The 15,374-nt window shown below is 40.9% G+C and overlaps 1 protein-coding gene across 5 annotated transcripts in view; it reads left to right on the top strand.

The window, feature by feature from the left end:
* GART (phosphoribosylglycinamide formyltransferase, phosphoribosylglycinamide synthetase, phosphoribosylaminoimidazole synthetase) overlaps positions 1–13,450 on the top strand; it is a 29,691-nt gene extending 16,241 nt beyond the window's left edge. For 3 of the 5 annotated variants that reach the window (XM_011225421.3, XM_011225419.3, XM_011225418.3), the window contains exons 12-22: positions 142–236; positions 623–732; positions 1,537–1,735; positions 2,891–3,142; positions 3,386–3,538; positions 7,319–7,525; positions 8,583–8,720; positions 9,974–10,104; positions 10,383–10,524; positions 11,520–11,635; positions 11,728–11,919. In XM_011225421.3, the coding sequence (XP_011223723.1) occupies positions 142–236; positions 623–732; positions 1,537–1,735; positions 2,891–3,142; positions 3,386–3,538; positions 7,319–7,525; positions 8,583–8,720; positions 9,974–10,104; positions 10,383–10,524; positions 11,520–11,635; positions 11,728–11,919 (1,735 nt within the window). Of the gene's footprint in view, positions 1–141; positions 237–622; positions 733–1,536; positions 1,736–2,890; positions 3,143–3,385; positions 3,539–7,318; positions 7,526–8,582; positions 8,721–9,973; positions 10,105–10,382; positions 10,525–11,519; positions 11,636–11,727 lie in introns of all 5 variants that reach the window. The other 2 variants (XM_002919576.4, XM_034656071.1) reach the window with 1 other exon arrangement.
* The last annotated feature ends 1,924 nt before the right edge of the window (positions 13,451–15,374 follow it).

Genomic DNA, 15,374 nt, shown 5'->3' on the forward strand with positions numbered 1-15,374 from the left:
TGACCAGTTAAATCAAAACCTGTGGTTGGGGTCTGGCACATTCATATATAGAAAAGTCTCTTCTGTTTTAAATGAAATCTTAAAATTAAATTAATTTTCCCTGGCATTTAGGTGATGTGTTTGTTTTGTTTAATTCTTTAGGGGCCTGACTTATAAGGAATCTGGGGTAGACATTGCAGCTGGAAATATGCTGGTCAAGAAAATTAAACCTTTAGCAAAAGCTACCTCCAGACCAGGTAAGTCAGAGCCTGTCCTTTGCTAGTTTGTTAACTTTGACAGACATTGTGAATTGATTTGCGCTTTGTAGTTTACTGAGGAAAATGTTCCAAGTTAATGCCAGGTTGCTGTTAAGTCTTGCCCTGTTTAAGCCAAACCCATGGTCTTCTCCTTTCTTGTCTCTAATATTAAGGAAAGCGTTTCTTATCCATGATCTTAAACTCAAAAAGGTATGTCTGCCCCTTTTGTATATAATTATTGATCAGTTCTTTGAGCACGTTCTCCCATTCTCCCCCATTCTCAGGAAAGGCATCTCTTACTGTAACCATGCTTATGAAGAAATGGCTTGTATATCCATGTTTAATCCTTTTAAAATGCAGCAGGTAATTAATTTCCTCCCCATTAGGCTGCGATGTTGATCTTGGAGGTTTTGCTGGTCTTTTTGATTTGAAAGCAGCTGGTTTCAAAGATCCTCTTCTGGCAAGTGGAACAGATGGTGTTGGAACTAAACTGAAGGTAATTAGATACCTGTGTGATTGATTAAAGGCCTTTTGTGACTGATGGAAGAGAATTTACCATAGATCAAATATATATTTTTCCCCTCTTGACATATATGCACTGAAGAGAACCATATCAAATAACCATAAAATATGGCTAAAATATCTACGTATTTCTAAAAACAATGTTGTTGAAAATATATCTGGACGGAAGGGTTATTGGAGGGGATTAAATGGGGTACCTTTGGGCGCACCTGGGTGGCTCAGTTGGTTAAGTGTCGGACTCTTGATTTTGGCTCAGGTCATGATCTCAGGGTCGTGGGATCCAGCCCTGTGTTGGACTCCATGCTCAAGAGAGAGTCTGCTTGAGATTCTCTCCCTCTGCCCCTCCCCCCACTCTTGCACTTTCTCTCTTCCTCTCTAAAATAAATAAATCTTCTTTTAAAAAGTGGGGGGATACTTCTGGGGGCGTCTAGGTGGCTCAATCTAGGTAGCTTAAGCATCTGCCTTCAGCTTAGGTCATGATTCTGGGGTTCCCAGATCGAGTCCCATGTCTGGCTTCCAGCTCAGTGGGGAGTCTGTTTCTCTCCCCCCCCCACTCATGCATGCTCTCTCTCAAGTAAATAAAATCTTTTTTTAAAAAAATTAAAAATGGGGTACTTTTGTATCAAGTGGCTTATCAGAATTTAATATTTTATCTTTAGGTGCTTGGAGCAGCTAGCCAAATAGCAATAATATTTATTAGCCTCCATTGATAAACTGACAAGGGGTAATTTGGAGCTTATTCTTTTATGTGGACGTTTTACGTATTGTGCTTCTTTAGATTGCCCAGCAGTGTAATAAACATGATACCATTGGTCAAGATTTGGTTGCAATGTGTGTCAATGACATTCTGGCCCAAGGGGCAGAGCCCCTTTTCTTCCTCGATTACTTTTCCTGTGGAAAACTTGACCTGAATACAACTGAAGCTGTTGTCGCTGGAATCGCCAGAGCTTGTGGAAAAGCTGGATGTGCTCTCCTTGGTATGACCTTCCATTTTAATCACATGTCCTTCTTCTTACTGTATTTTAGCTCTATGTATAAATGTGACTAGTACTAATAAAGCTAAGAAGAAAAGCTATAGATTACATGATGAGGTAAATAAAATATTGATAATATTACCTGAAAAAAACTTAGATCCTGGTGCTCTCAAGCCCCTCCACAAGGGTTACTCCTAAACTGTGAGCCAGGCCTTACCTTTCTTCCTGATCTTTGTTTACCATTTCCATCCCCATCTTTCTCAAGGTCCTCATGGACAGACACGGTTAGGGGTTATTTCCTCCTTACTGGCCTGCAGCAGCAATAGATGATTCCTTACATTCTCAAGCTTAAGCATTATTTTCCAGCAGAATAACACGAAGAATAAAATGTACCTACGATTTACAGAAATATTGCTTAAATATGTATGGGAACTTTGAGCAAAATGAATTGTAGGTTGACCAAGCAATGAAACTACCTCTTTTATATTAACCATTTCTACGGACACACTGTCCCAAAAGTCAAAATGACCCTTTCAGCCATCTTTTAGAATAGTTTATAATTTGGAGTCTTCCTGCCTAGGCCCTGTTTTTACATATGACCACAAAAGTGAACTATGCCGTACTTTTTAGGCCAGGGCATTTGGATTTAAGCAGACCTGATCAAATCACTTCTCTAAGCCTGTACCATTCCATCTGGAATATAGAGTGATTATAAAGATCAAATATAAATGAAAGCATTTCTAAAATTAAACTGCTGTAGAAATGACATTGTATTCAACCAAGCATTTGTTCTTTGAAGATAATGCTGTTTGGGGGCTACACTTCTCCTTTGTGGAAATTAGTACTGTTTCCCTTGAAATCACACGTGGTTGAATGTTCTGTTAGGCAGCTAATAGAGTACCTTTTTCTTAACACCTGCAGAGTATAGCCACGTGTTTAATTGTTCATAATAAGAGTAAGGGCGCCTGGCTGGTTCAGTCAGAAGACCATGCAACTCTTGATCTTGGGGTTGTGAGTTCAAGCCCCATGTTGGGTGTAGAAATTACAAACATGCATACACAAACAAACTTGAAAAAGACAGTACCTGGTGTCAGTTCTTCCTAGACAGGTTTATAAATATTAAGTGATTTTTTGGCTCTCGTTTTATTACCCTGCCAGGAGGTGAAACTGCAGAGATGCCGGACATGTATCCTCCGGGAGAATATGACCTAGCCGGTTTTGCTGTTGGTGCCATGGAGCGGGATCAGAAACTCCCTCACCTGGAAAGAATCACTGAAGGGGATGTTGTTATTGGAATAGCTTCATCTGGTCTTCACAGCAATGGATTTAGCCTTGTAAGGAAAATTGTAGCAAAATCTTCTCTCCAGTACTCGTCTCCAGCACCTGAAGGCTGTGGTGACCAGACCTTAGGTAAACACACTCACATTTAAATTTTCCTGCTTGGAAATAATGTGAGCAACCACTTAATGGGTTTAGTCTTTCATTAATTAAAATGGAATAAATTACATTATCCTATAATTACACTGTTTGGACATTATCATAGAACTGGCGTGTCTACAGGGTCAAATCATTCTCTGTTTCAGAATTGTTGTTATCATATGCTTTGGTTTTACATTCATAAGCTAAGTTTTTTCTTATCTCTCCAATACACAGGGGACTTACTTCTCACTCCTACCAGAATTTACAGCCATTCACTGCTACCTGTGCTACGTTCAGGACATGTCAAGGCCTTTGCCCATATTACTGGTGGAGGATTGCTAGAAAACATTCCCAGAGTCCTTCCTCAGAAGTTTGGGGTGGATTTAGGTAAGATTGCTAAAAGGAACTTTTGTTCAGAAAACCATTTGGAAGAAAAACGCATTATGGAAAAAAACTATGAGTAGTTAGTGCACTTGTAATTATATATATGGGGGGGAACCTTTTTTTTTTTTTTTAATATTTTATTTATTTGACAAAGAGACAGCAAGAGAGGGAACACAAGCAGTGGGAGTGGGAGAGGGAGAAGAAGGCTTCCCACCGAGCCGGGAGCCCGACTCAGGGCTCGATCCCAGGACCCTGGGATCATGACCCAAGCTGAAGACAGATGCTTAATGACTGAGCCACCCAGGCATTCCTATATGGAAAATTCTTAATTGTTGGGGTTTCTCAGAAAAAATAAGACTGACCTTTCTACCTCTTTTTGCTTTATTAGCCAGCTTTATAAGGCATAAAATCCTCTCATGTAATTGACTTGTATAGATGAAATGCTGTGGGAGGGTTTGAGAGGTTGGTAATCTCAAGCTCTATCAAGATGGAACCAGGAACATGCCAGGAAGGGAAATGGTAGCCTGTGCAATGGATAAAGGGGACCCAAACCAAGGCATAGAAGGGAGACAAATTTGAGAATCACTTTGTGCTTAGAAGGAAAAAGAAGTCCCAAGTTTCTCGTTAAGCAAGTGAATGGATGGTAACATCCATAACATAGGAGGAAGAGTAGATTTGTAGTAGGAAGTAGGAATAGTTTTCTTTTTTTTTTTCAAATATTTACTTATCTATTTATTTTTAAAGATTTACTTACTTATTTAAGAGCAAGAGTGCAGGAGGAAGAGCAGAGGGAGAGAAGCTCAAGCAGACTCCCCGATGAGCCCAGAGCCTGATGTGGGGCTCAATCCCAGGACCCTGAGATCATGACCTGAACCAAAATCAAGAGTTGGATGCTTAACTGACTGAGCCACCCAGGCGCCCCTCTTTATTTATTTTAGAGGAGTGAGGGAAGTGCAAGTGCTGTCAAGGCAGGGGAGGGGCAAAGGGAGAAAGAGAATCTCAAGCAGACGCCGCACTTAATGCAGAGCCCACCTTGGGGCTTAATCTCACAACCCTGAGATCAAGGTCTGAGCTGAAATCAAGAGTCAGACACTCAACCACCTGAGCCATCCAGGTGCCCCTGGAATAGTGTTTTAAATCTTCAGTGTGTTTATTGTAAGGTGTCTGAGAGCAGAAGTTGCTATCAGGCTGAAGTTAGGTTTGGCGTTCATATGCAGATAGTAATAGTTATAGCCAAGAGAGTAGGGGGACTACAGATTGTTCCTCAGTGGTCTGTCTACTTTAAAGGTTGACAGAGGTAAAATTACTGGAAAAGAACAGTCAAAAGCAGGGCGTGAACCATGTAAAAGTATCGTGAACTCTAAGGGTTTGAACATGACACTGGTCAGCAGTGTCAGGTACAGCAAAGAGATCTAGGATGAGAACTAGATATAAGCCAGTACGATTCAGTCAGCTCAAAAAGCATCTCAGTGAGTATAGATCCTACCCGACACATGATTGTGGGGGGAATGGGTGGCAGAGATCTAGGGACGTGAATGGAGGCTGCTATTTCAAGAAACTTATTGGTAAAAGGGAAGGGGGAATCGTTACTTATATTCATGGCAAAATGAGCAAGAGGGTTTTCCCTCCCTGTTTTTTACAGGGTAAAGAGACAGAGGAACTGCTCCAACTATCATGGTCAACTAATAGACATTGGTTTGAGGGAATAGAAACTAAAGAAGTTCACATAAAGTAGCCCCTTTTCCCTGTGAAGTAAGAAGGGCTTAATGAGATGAGCAGACCAGGAATGAGGGCTTGAGGAAAGGAGTAAATAATAAAGTACACTAGGTCAGAAACAAGAATGAGACAATTAAGCAGCCCTGAAGACGAAGGTGAAGCTGGTTGTGTGGTTTTTCTCCCAAAGTACAAGCCTTGAAACATGAAGCAAAAAAAAAAAAAATTGATTGGGTTGATCCAGTCACACTGGCCAAGTGGAGGGTCACTCGTGAGGGGAAGCAGCTGTGGGTGCACGTGAGTAGATTTGCTGAGCCAGCAGTAGAATCAGAGAGTATGTGAAGCTGAGCGAGAACCCGAAGAGTCAGAACTAGGTTGTGATGTCGAGGTGATATCACCATATTCCCAACAGCCATTGTGGTTGAGTCACACAAATGTCTGTGTCCCAGTAAAAAGGAAAGTCAGGCCCTTACATCAGCCTCTGAAGTTTCTTCTAGGAATCATACTCCAACAACAGATTTAGGTAAGGCGTTTTCAACATTAAAGTTACAACTGCTTATATTATTCCTGACATATCTGATCATTTGTAGAAACTAGGCTCTTAGCCTGTAAGGGTTTATTTGTTTGTTTGTTTGCTTACAAACAAATACTTTGTAAATCATTTTGCTAAAATGAGATCATAGTTTGGTAATCTGCTATTTATTCTGCCATTTACTATATCGTCAATATCCAGCTGTCACAGTGGTATCATTTTTGAGATGAGTATTCCATTTCTTTATGCATATACCACTATTTGGTTTTATGTTTCTATTGACTTTTGACTATTGATACAACAATGAACATCATAGTAGCTTAATCTTTGGAGCTCAGCTTTTGAGTGGACATTCCCAGCTTGTAGAAATGGAATTAAATCCAATAGAGAAGGTTCATAGACATACAATGCTCTTTAAAAATTGTATCAACTCTAGAGCGTTAAAGAACTGACTGTCCAGGGCACCTGGCTGGCTCAGACAGTAGAGCATGCGACTCTTTATCTTGAGGTCTTGAGTTGGTTCAAGCCTCATGTTGAGGGTTTACTTTAAAAAATAAAGAAATAAAGATTAAGAACTGATTGTCCAGCAGACACACCAAATTAATAAGGGGAACTGATCATTAACCCTATTATTTAATAAAAAGCTAAATCCATAATGGCTCCCCTTTCTTAGGAGCATCATAAATAAATACTTAATTTAGTATAGTTTTGGCAAGTCAGATCCCAAAACTATAGATTCCAAAGAACTATCCAAATTTAAATTGTATGTGTGTTGTGTTTATGGCTTTACTTAAAAATTTTTATGAGAGATTTTTGTTGTATTATAATAGACCTAAATCTAAATTTTAAAGTAAATATGGAAAGGAGTACCTGGGTAGCTCAGTCAGTTAAGCGTTCAACTCTTGATTTCAGCTCAGGTTGTGTTATCAGGGTCCTAGGATTGAGCCTTGTATTGGGCTCCACGCTCAGCCGGAAGTCTGCTTGTCCCTCTGCCTGCCCCCGCACATGTGTGCTTGCACATCTACTCACTCACGCTCTCTCTCAAATAAATAAAATCTTTTTAAAAGATAAAAATAAATACGGAGGGACAAGGTTTTGATTTTAACCTTTTATATAGCGTAACTATTTTTAAATAGTGGATACGTTTCTTATAAATCTGTAACATAAGCCACCTAGTTTTGCATCATACATAGGGTGCATTTTGGTCATTGCTAAGACCCAGCTTAACATTCACAAACCTTTATTGGAATTCGGCTGGTGACACAATTAATCCATTAAGGGATTTCTAAGAATTTAGTTAGTTAATGCCGCAGAAAAACCTCACTTAATTGTAAATACTGGCCAAGTGTGTCAGCAAAAATGTTCTTGATATCTGAGGTACAAATGGATCCCACCCCACAATTGGGAAAGGCCAGTTTATAGTTCTGCCTTATATAAAATAGCAGTGCTGCTTGAAATTTCCACAGTTTTGTATATATGCATACATTATATTTTGTGTGAGGCAATAGGTTAATCAGACAACTCTTGCCTGTTTTCAGATGCCCAGACCTGGAGGGTCCCCAGGATCTTCTCGTGGTTACAGCAGGAAGGACACCTCTCTGAGGAAGAGATGGCCAGAACATTTAACTGTGGAATTGGGGCTGCCCTCGTGGTATCAAAAGATCTGACAGAGCAGATTCTGAGGGATATTAAACAGCACAAGGAAGAAGCCTGGGTGATTGGCAAGGTGGTTGCATGTCCTGAAGGTAATCACTCCTTGATTAGTTGTTCTTAGGTATATAACCTGAAATACAACTCTACCCTGCCTCCGAATCTGTGCCGACCTTTTGGTCTCGCCATTGCTATGGCAGCTGCATTTACACAGCTGCAACATGACAACACCAGGCTAGTAACACCACATTTCTCTTCGTTTCTGCCTTAGGGCTCTGACACCTCTGTGTAGTAGTCGCTGCACAACTACTGCCCACAGGACAACCCTTAACCAGTGGGGTGAATAAATACCCATTTTAGGGATAGAAGAAGGGAGCAGTTCTGAGGCAGAGTCTTCATGGTTCTTTTGAGGGTCCCAGTGGAATCAAGCCCCAGTTGCCCACAGTGGTGACCAGTTTAATAACACACTCTTACATTGGCTGTCCATATCACTTTTCCCAGATCCTCCCTCTGGTTTCCTGGAATCACTTCCCAGAGTAATCTTCCCACAGGCAAGACGTTACCTCAGGCTCTATTTTGTGATTCAGTTAAATTCAGGGAATAGTGAAGCGAGCACCCTGACAAGTGCTGTGTGTACTCAGGACTGTGTTAGAAGTACTAGAAATTAGCAGAGTGGCGGAAAACCCACTCAGATTAGCTAAGAGATGCCAGGGCTTACCGATTATGTCTGTGTCTGCCTTTCTTCCTTTATTATGTAGGTTTTATTTCAAGCAGGTTCTCCAAATACCAGAAGGATGTCTTGAGCCCATATCCTTGAGCTCACATTGCAATAGGAAAGAGAGGCCCTCTCTTCCTCAACATCCTGTATCAAATCTTTGAGTGGCCCCACTTGGGTCACGTGCCTCCCCTGAGGCCCGAGATAGTGGCATGCGGTGGCTTTTAGTTGAAGTAGGTAATTATACGTATTCTCTTTCAGGAAGTTTTTATGAGTGAGTAACATGAAGTAATACAAGTCTGTTCTTCATTTTAGCTCTTGCATGTCTTATTTTCAGAATGAAGTATTCTCAAGTTTTCATAAAATATTTTCTTTCCATTATTACTGTTAATTCACAGTTGTTCCATTCTTATTTATTGGGTGTTTTTGAATTGAAGGTTCTCCTCGTGTGAAAGTCAAGAATCTGATAGAAACCATGCAAATAAATAGATCAGTATTGGAGAATGGCACCCTGAAAAATCATTTCTCTGTCCAACCAAAAAAGGCAAGAGTGGCTGTCTTAATATCTGGAACAGGTAAGATATGCCTTCCTCTTTACTATGGGGCTGTAGAAATGCTCTTTCCAGGTTCCTGGGTGACTCAGTCGGTTAAACATCAGCCTTTGGCCCAGGTGCTCCTGGGATCAAGTTCTGCATCGGGCTGGGCCCCCTCCCTGCTCAGTGGGGAGTCTGCTTCTCCCTCTGCCTCTCCCCCTGCTTGTGGTCGAGTGCGGGCTCTCTCTCTCAAAAATAAATTAAGTAATTAATTAAAAAAAGAAATGCTCTCCCCCCCCACACACACACAAAAAAACACCTCCTTCTGATTGTGAGCAAACTGTCAGTTGAGCAGGGCATGGGATCATTAAGGACTATTTGTTATTCTGTGTCCTCAGTCTTTCTACTTTTCTCGGGCTTTTGAGACACCTAAAGGAAGAGTAGAGGGTATCAGGAAGATGATTGAAGAAAGAGAAACTGGAAAAGATGGAAAATCCAACTTTTGTATCATAGCTTTCTAGTTAAAAAGTCTTAAAACAGCTGAGTTTTTTTTTTTAATTGGTAATAAGAATATGAAATTTATGATTGACTCTTACGGATAGAGGGGTAAAATAATAAGAGCGTTGTATTCTCTTAGATGAAGATAGATGTTTTTCCCTCTGTTGTAAGTAACATTGCTATGAACATTTTTGTAAATAGTACATTTCTAGGTATCTGCATATCTAATTATTTCTTTAGGATACATTCCTGATAATTTAATTGCTTTCCAAGTCCATTTTAAGGTTTCAGTATACTTTAGGCCCAAGTTGATGGTAAAGCAAAGAAACTATTGTAAGGGTCACAGTGGTTTCTTCTTAGGAGGGTTGATTTTTGAGGGCATTTGGCTAACTCAGTTGGTAGAGCATGTGGCTTTTGATCTCAGGGTTGTAAGTTGAAGCCCCATGTTGGGCTAAGAGATTGCTTAAAAAAAATAAAATCTTTAAAAAAAGATTTTTCTTGTTTAATTAAGCAACTTATTCCTCACCAGTCACTTTTTAAATTGTGTTACACTCTTTCTCTTTCTGTGCTCAATCATAAGATACTCGCAGGAGCAATTACATATCCTAGAACCGAGAGTGCCTACGTTTTCATAAGCTATTAATCCATTATCCCAGGAGAAAGGGAGTTTAAAAGCCTCACATATTTTGCCAGTCTTTTCTAAGACATTTCTTCAGAAATCTTGACCATTCGCTATGCAAAATGGAACATATCTTTATTGAAATTTGAGATCCCTTGTGTGTTTCTCTCTCTTTCAGGATCAAACCTACAAGCTCTCATAGACAGTACTAGGGAGCCGAGTAGCTGTGCACACATTGTTGTTGTTATCTCCAACAAAGCCGCAGTGGCTGGCTTAGATAAAGCGGAAAGAGCTGGAATTCCCACCAGAGTGAGTTACTTTGAAAAGTGTCTTTCTTGCACACTGTATTTAAACTCATAACCTGCCCTCCCCACCCCCTGACAAGACCTCCATCTGTAAGGGCAAGTTGTTGTTTGAATTTCTGGATTGGGGTGTGTATTGGGCTTGCCTTTCTACTTCATCCTCCCCATTCCTTAATTCTTTATATCAGGTGTGTCTTCATGAGAAAGAAGGGAAGTATGGTCTATGTACAGGTTGAATTTTAAATCGTTTTTGGTAAAAGTTGTGCTTATCTTTTTCTGTTACAGGTAATTAATCATAAATTATATAAAAGTCGTGTAGAATTTGACACTGCCATTGACCAAGTCCTTGAAGAGTACTCCACAGAGATAGTCTGTCTTGCAGGATTCATGAGAATTTTATCTGGCCCCTTTGTCAGGAAATGGGATGGTAAGCAAAAACTGTGTGACACCACATTGAGAAATCTACTGAATGCAAATTACAGGGTCATTAGCTTCCCAAACAATCCCAATGGTGAAATATTTACTGGGCCGTTTTAACACAGGTCATAATTTAATTTCCTTTGCCTCGGCTCAGAGAATGACCCAATGATCATTTTATCCTGTGCTTTTTATCAGTTTCCTCTGGCCTGCTGTATTAATCACTTTTTCTAATATAGCTGAGGTTACTCACATTACTGATATTTCATCTTCTGAATAAATATTCAGTAGAGACATTTTTACTTGTGTAGAAGCAAAAGAAAGCGATTCCCTATATCCAAAATGAAGAGTTCGTTCTCTCTTTAGGAAGTGTAGACCGCCACACATGGCAAGGAAGGCATTGTTCCTGGAAAACACTCCTTGTGTTATTGCCCTTTCCACTAAAGTTTTGACTGCATCCTATTGCCCTTTTTGTGCACCTGTTTGGACAATAAATGTATTCCCTCTCCAAAGGGTTCGTGTTGTCTTAAGTGAATATGGTTAGACAGAATCCTTGTGGTGTAATGTAAAACTGGCAATGCCTGTGGTGCCATAAGGCGCACACAACTAGCCAGTCTAGCATCTGGCTGGTGGATGTGCCACTTCGTGCTTAGAAGTCAGGCACATATAGACACCATGCAGGAATCTCCTGTCTTTCTAATAGTACGTGCCAGTGACAGGCCGAATTTTCTTCAAGATCTCTATGATCAAGAGTTGACCCCCCCATCCAACTTTCAGTCACTGCAGACACCTGCGTGTGTCTTCAGTTGTGCAAGGCAGGAGCTTGCTGCCACCAGGGCCTCATGGATGAAAAGCTTTATTTCCCTTTATTCCATTTCTGTCTTTTACAAAGAAACACCCATCCCAGAGAAATCCTGCTCCTCCTGACTACAGGAAAACATATGTCCTTTGGTAGAGTACATAGGATTTTTAAATTCTGACCACTGTGTTTTTATTAATTTCCAGGGAAGATGCTCAATATCCACCCATCCTTGCTCCCTTCTTTTAAGGGTTCAAATGCCCACGAGCAAGCCCTAGAAGCTGGGGTCACAGTCACTGGGTGTACTGTGCACTTTGTAGCTGTAAGTGTGTCTTTTTCTACCAAAATATTATTAGTGTCTATATGTAAAATATACTAGCTAGAAATAATGTTCAAAACTTCTTCCTTCTGCAGGAAGATGTAGATGCTGGACAAATTATTTTACAAGAATCTGTTCCAGTGAAGAGAGGTGACACTGTTGCAACTCTGTCTGAAAGAGTGAAATTAGCAGAGCACAGAATATTTCCCGCAGCCCTCCAGCTGGTAGCCAGTGGAGCTGTACAACTTGGACAAGATGGCAAGATTCGTTGGGTCACAGAGGAGTAAAGGCTTCCAACCTGGGAATAGAGCCAGTTCTGAAAGAAGTCTGGTGATTTGGATGGTGACTTTCACCCTCACCTCTGGCTGTTTTGTTTAAGGAACCGAGATTCGTTAAAAACAAGACTGGTACAGCATGTCTGGGACCCACGTGTGTCACCTCCACTGGTCTTTAAGGGTTTACCTGTTCTGGGCCTTCTTGTTCATAATCAAGTTGGTCATTCAGAATTCCTTTCACTTTCAGCCAGACAAGATACCAAAACTCTTAGTCTTCTCCTTCTTCTGAATGATACCGCCTCCATTTTTTGTAGTTATATGTGCTCTAGTATTTGAAGAGTTAACCCACAAGGCTACTAAGTTAATATCTCTCCCCTATATTATCTATCTGTACTGGTTTGAATTGAGACTTCTCTACTCTAATTATCCTGATCATAATTTAGTGTCATAAAATTTGTGTGTAGTTCCCATTTCTGAGGGATAGTGTACTTTGTGCTTTGAAATATTAAACATCCCTCTAATTATTGTCAGTTTCTGTACTACCCAGATTTTAGCTTCATAGTTATTCTGTGGGTTATCAACATCCATACTTCTATAAATATTAGAGGTTAAAGGGAAAGGTTTCGTGGCATCTAGATTCAAACCTATGACTGAGGCATGTTACTCATCCTCTGTGCCTCTGTGTCCCCACCTACTAATATAGGCAAGTGGTTATTTTGATAATTAAATTAATACGTGCTTGGCACAGAGTAGGCACTCAAAGGTCAGCATTTATTTCTTAGCTTGTCCCAGTTATGAAAGCTCTTGTAATTCACTATTCTTTCAGCAAATATATCTCAAGCATAAAATTGAGAATGGTGATAAATAGAATATTGGAAGTGTGGTAGGTACTGTTTGGGAGGAGTGAGGGCAAATGGAGGGCAATCTACCCAGATTACTAAAGAGTATGATGGCACTGCATGTGTTTTTCCACTCTGACCATTCATTTCTGAACTAGATATGCAATTCTGAAACTGGGAGGTCTAGATTGCCCTACTAGGCACATGTACGTGACCCCAAGCTTGGTACCACTTTTCTCCCGTAGCGGAGTGAACAAGGAATGGCCAACCAGCCCAAACGCAGCCAGCTATCCCTAGACTACTGGGCAGCCTTCAAGCTCTGCCTGCCCATCAGGAGTGTCCCCTACCTGGAGGCCCTGTTCAAATCCTCCCTTGGAGTTTAAACTGAACACCTAACAGCAAAGCAGTCATTTTATACAGAAGATACAAATTCTAGCCTTACAAAAGGAAAGAGGAGGGGTGTAAGAGGAGAGGCACCTTCACCAACAGACCCTAATCACTGCCTCTGGTGCAGGTAGGTTCCCCAGACCCAGGCAGCTGGCCAATGACGTCACCCTTACCCACACTGACTCTAGTCAGCAACAGCCATCCAATTGGAGGTTCAGGTCCATCATTTCACATAGGTCCCTTTGCTGTAAAAACAACTGATTCATTTGTTCTGGAGGGTTCATTCGACATTAAAGACCTATTACATACATGCCAAACATTGTCCTATGAAGTTTACAGAAAGTTAAAAGATACAAAGGAAAATGTTACTGGTGGATAAAATCACAAACTAATAAAAGTAGAGGCTAATAGGGGCTCCTGGCTGGCTCGGTGGAACGTGCGACTTGATCTTGGGGTTGTGAGTTTGAGTCCCATGTTGGGTGTAGAGATTACTTAAAAATAAAATCTTAAAAATAAAAAATTAGGGGCGCCTGGGTGGCACAGCGGTTAAGCGTCTGCCTTCGGCTCAGGGCGTGATCCCGGTGTTATGGGATCGAGCCCCACACCAGGCTCCTCTGCTATGAGCCTGCTTTTTCCTCTCCCACTCCCCCTGCTTGTGTTCCCTCTCTCGCTGGCTGTCTCTATCTCTGTCAAATAAATAAAATCTTTAAAAATAAATAAATAAAAAATTAAAAAGTAGAGGCTAATAGTACCAGCCTGCAAATTAGAAAAATCAATGTAAGCTTATGACTTTTTATTTTTTAGCCCTTACTCTGATACTAATTTCCACCAAAAGGAACGTGAACTCCATATAAGGTTATTGATTCCATATCTTGGGATAAGAAGAATCAAAATGTGTCTGAATTATCTGGTAGCCAGAAACCAAAAAACATTTGAAAATAGGGATGATACTAAAAGAACAAGGGAATCATCTTCAAGGGTGTCCTGCTGTCTAGTTTGGGATAAACAGTATTATTTGGATATGATGAGTATATGAGCAGCCATTAGTTCATAATGATACTCTGAGAAAAGGTCATTTAAGTTATGAAAAAGCCAATACAAAAAAGGCAAAGACAAGGTTAGTATTTTATTGTAATAAATATGGACATTTATCTTTTATTGTAGATGTCTCTTTATATACACGGGAATAAAACAGATCAGCCCTTGGTCACACCCTGTAGTTCAGGTAGAAAGATTGGGCGGAGGCGGGTGGGGGGTCCAACTGTTTCGCAGCGCTGCTGTTCATAACAAAGGATTCAAGTGCGAGTTCCAAAACAATCCAAAAGTTCTACAGAAGATTGTTAATTTCTAAGAGAAACTTTATGGTCTCTAAATGTTCCTTCTCAGTTTTTTACTTAATTCTTTTTAACTGCTATACAAAATTCTTCAGTAACTCAAGTACAACATAGTATCTAATCATAATAAAGTTTAATAACTGATAGAGCTGCTAGAACCTCATTTTTTTCACCACAGTTCTCTCGGCTATTCTCTCTCATGCCAAGGGAGCAGAACCACAGCCAAAATCTTGGCCCCAGAAGGAGACTATCAAGGATGCTGCTGCCAGGCCACGTCAGGCTCCGCTGGCCCCACTTCTAGTGGGCACCCCATCTGCCGTGTCCCCACAACTGAAACGCACTCTGCCTGCCTGTGTCTCTGGGTCATTTGTCCAGGCTTAAAGTCCCAGGTAGGATGATCCAATTGGCCAAGTTTAGGCCCCCACCACCACCTCCCCAGCTCCCACAGCCAAGGGTCAAGGGAGAACAGGAATATGGCCTCGCACTCTGGAGAGTGTGACACTGCCTCTCGCGCAGTGGTGGGTGCCCTTTGCGCACTGAGGGGATTCCCATGCCCAGGAGCCGCCGTGTGACAAGGGTCCGATCCCACAGCTCAAGTGACCAGTGCAGCTGCAAGTAGTTCAGGAAGATGAATAAAACCCCAGTTGTTTTTTGAGTTTTGGGGTTTTTTTAAGTTCATGTTCCTATTAACACTGACAGTTCCTCTAGGCCTATCTCCCTGAGCTGCTTTTTTATCAATTACCTCTGTAACACATAAATTCTTGCCTCCTCCACTACTGTTTAAGAGACGGGCTCTGATAGCCATCTTTCACTAACCATGTCAGCCTTTTATTTACCACAACATAAGGCCATTTTCCTTTGTCTGGAGCCAATTGGTTTTTAATTTTTTTAAATATTTATTTATTTA

This window comes from Ailuropoda melanoleuca, chromosome 1, assembly GCF_002007445.2.
Source record: "Ailuropoda melanoleuca isolate Jingjing chromosome 1, ASM200744v2, whole genome shotgun sequence".
In the NCBI taxonomy this organism is placed as follows: domain Eukaryota; kingdom Metazoa; phylum Chordata; class Mammalia; order Carnivora; family Ursidae; genus Ailuropoda; species Ailuropoda melanoleuca.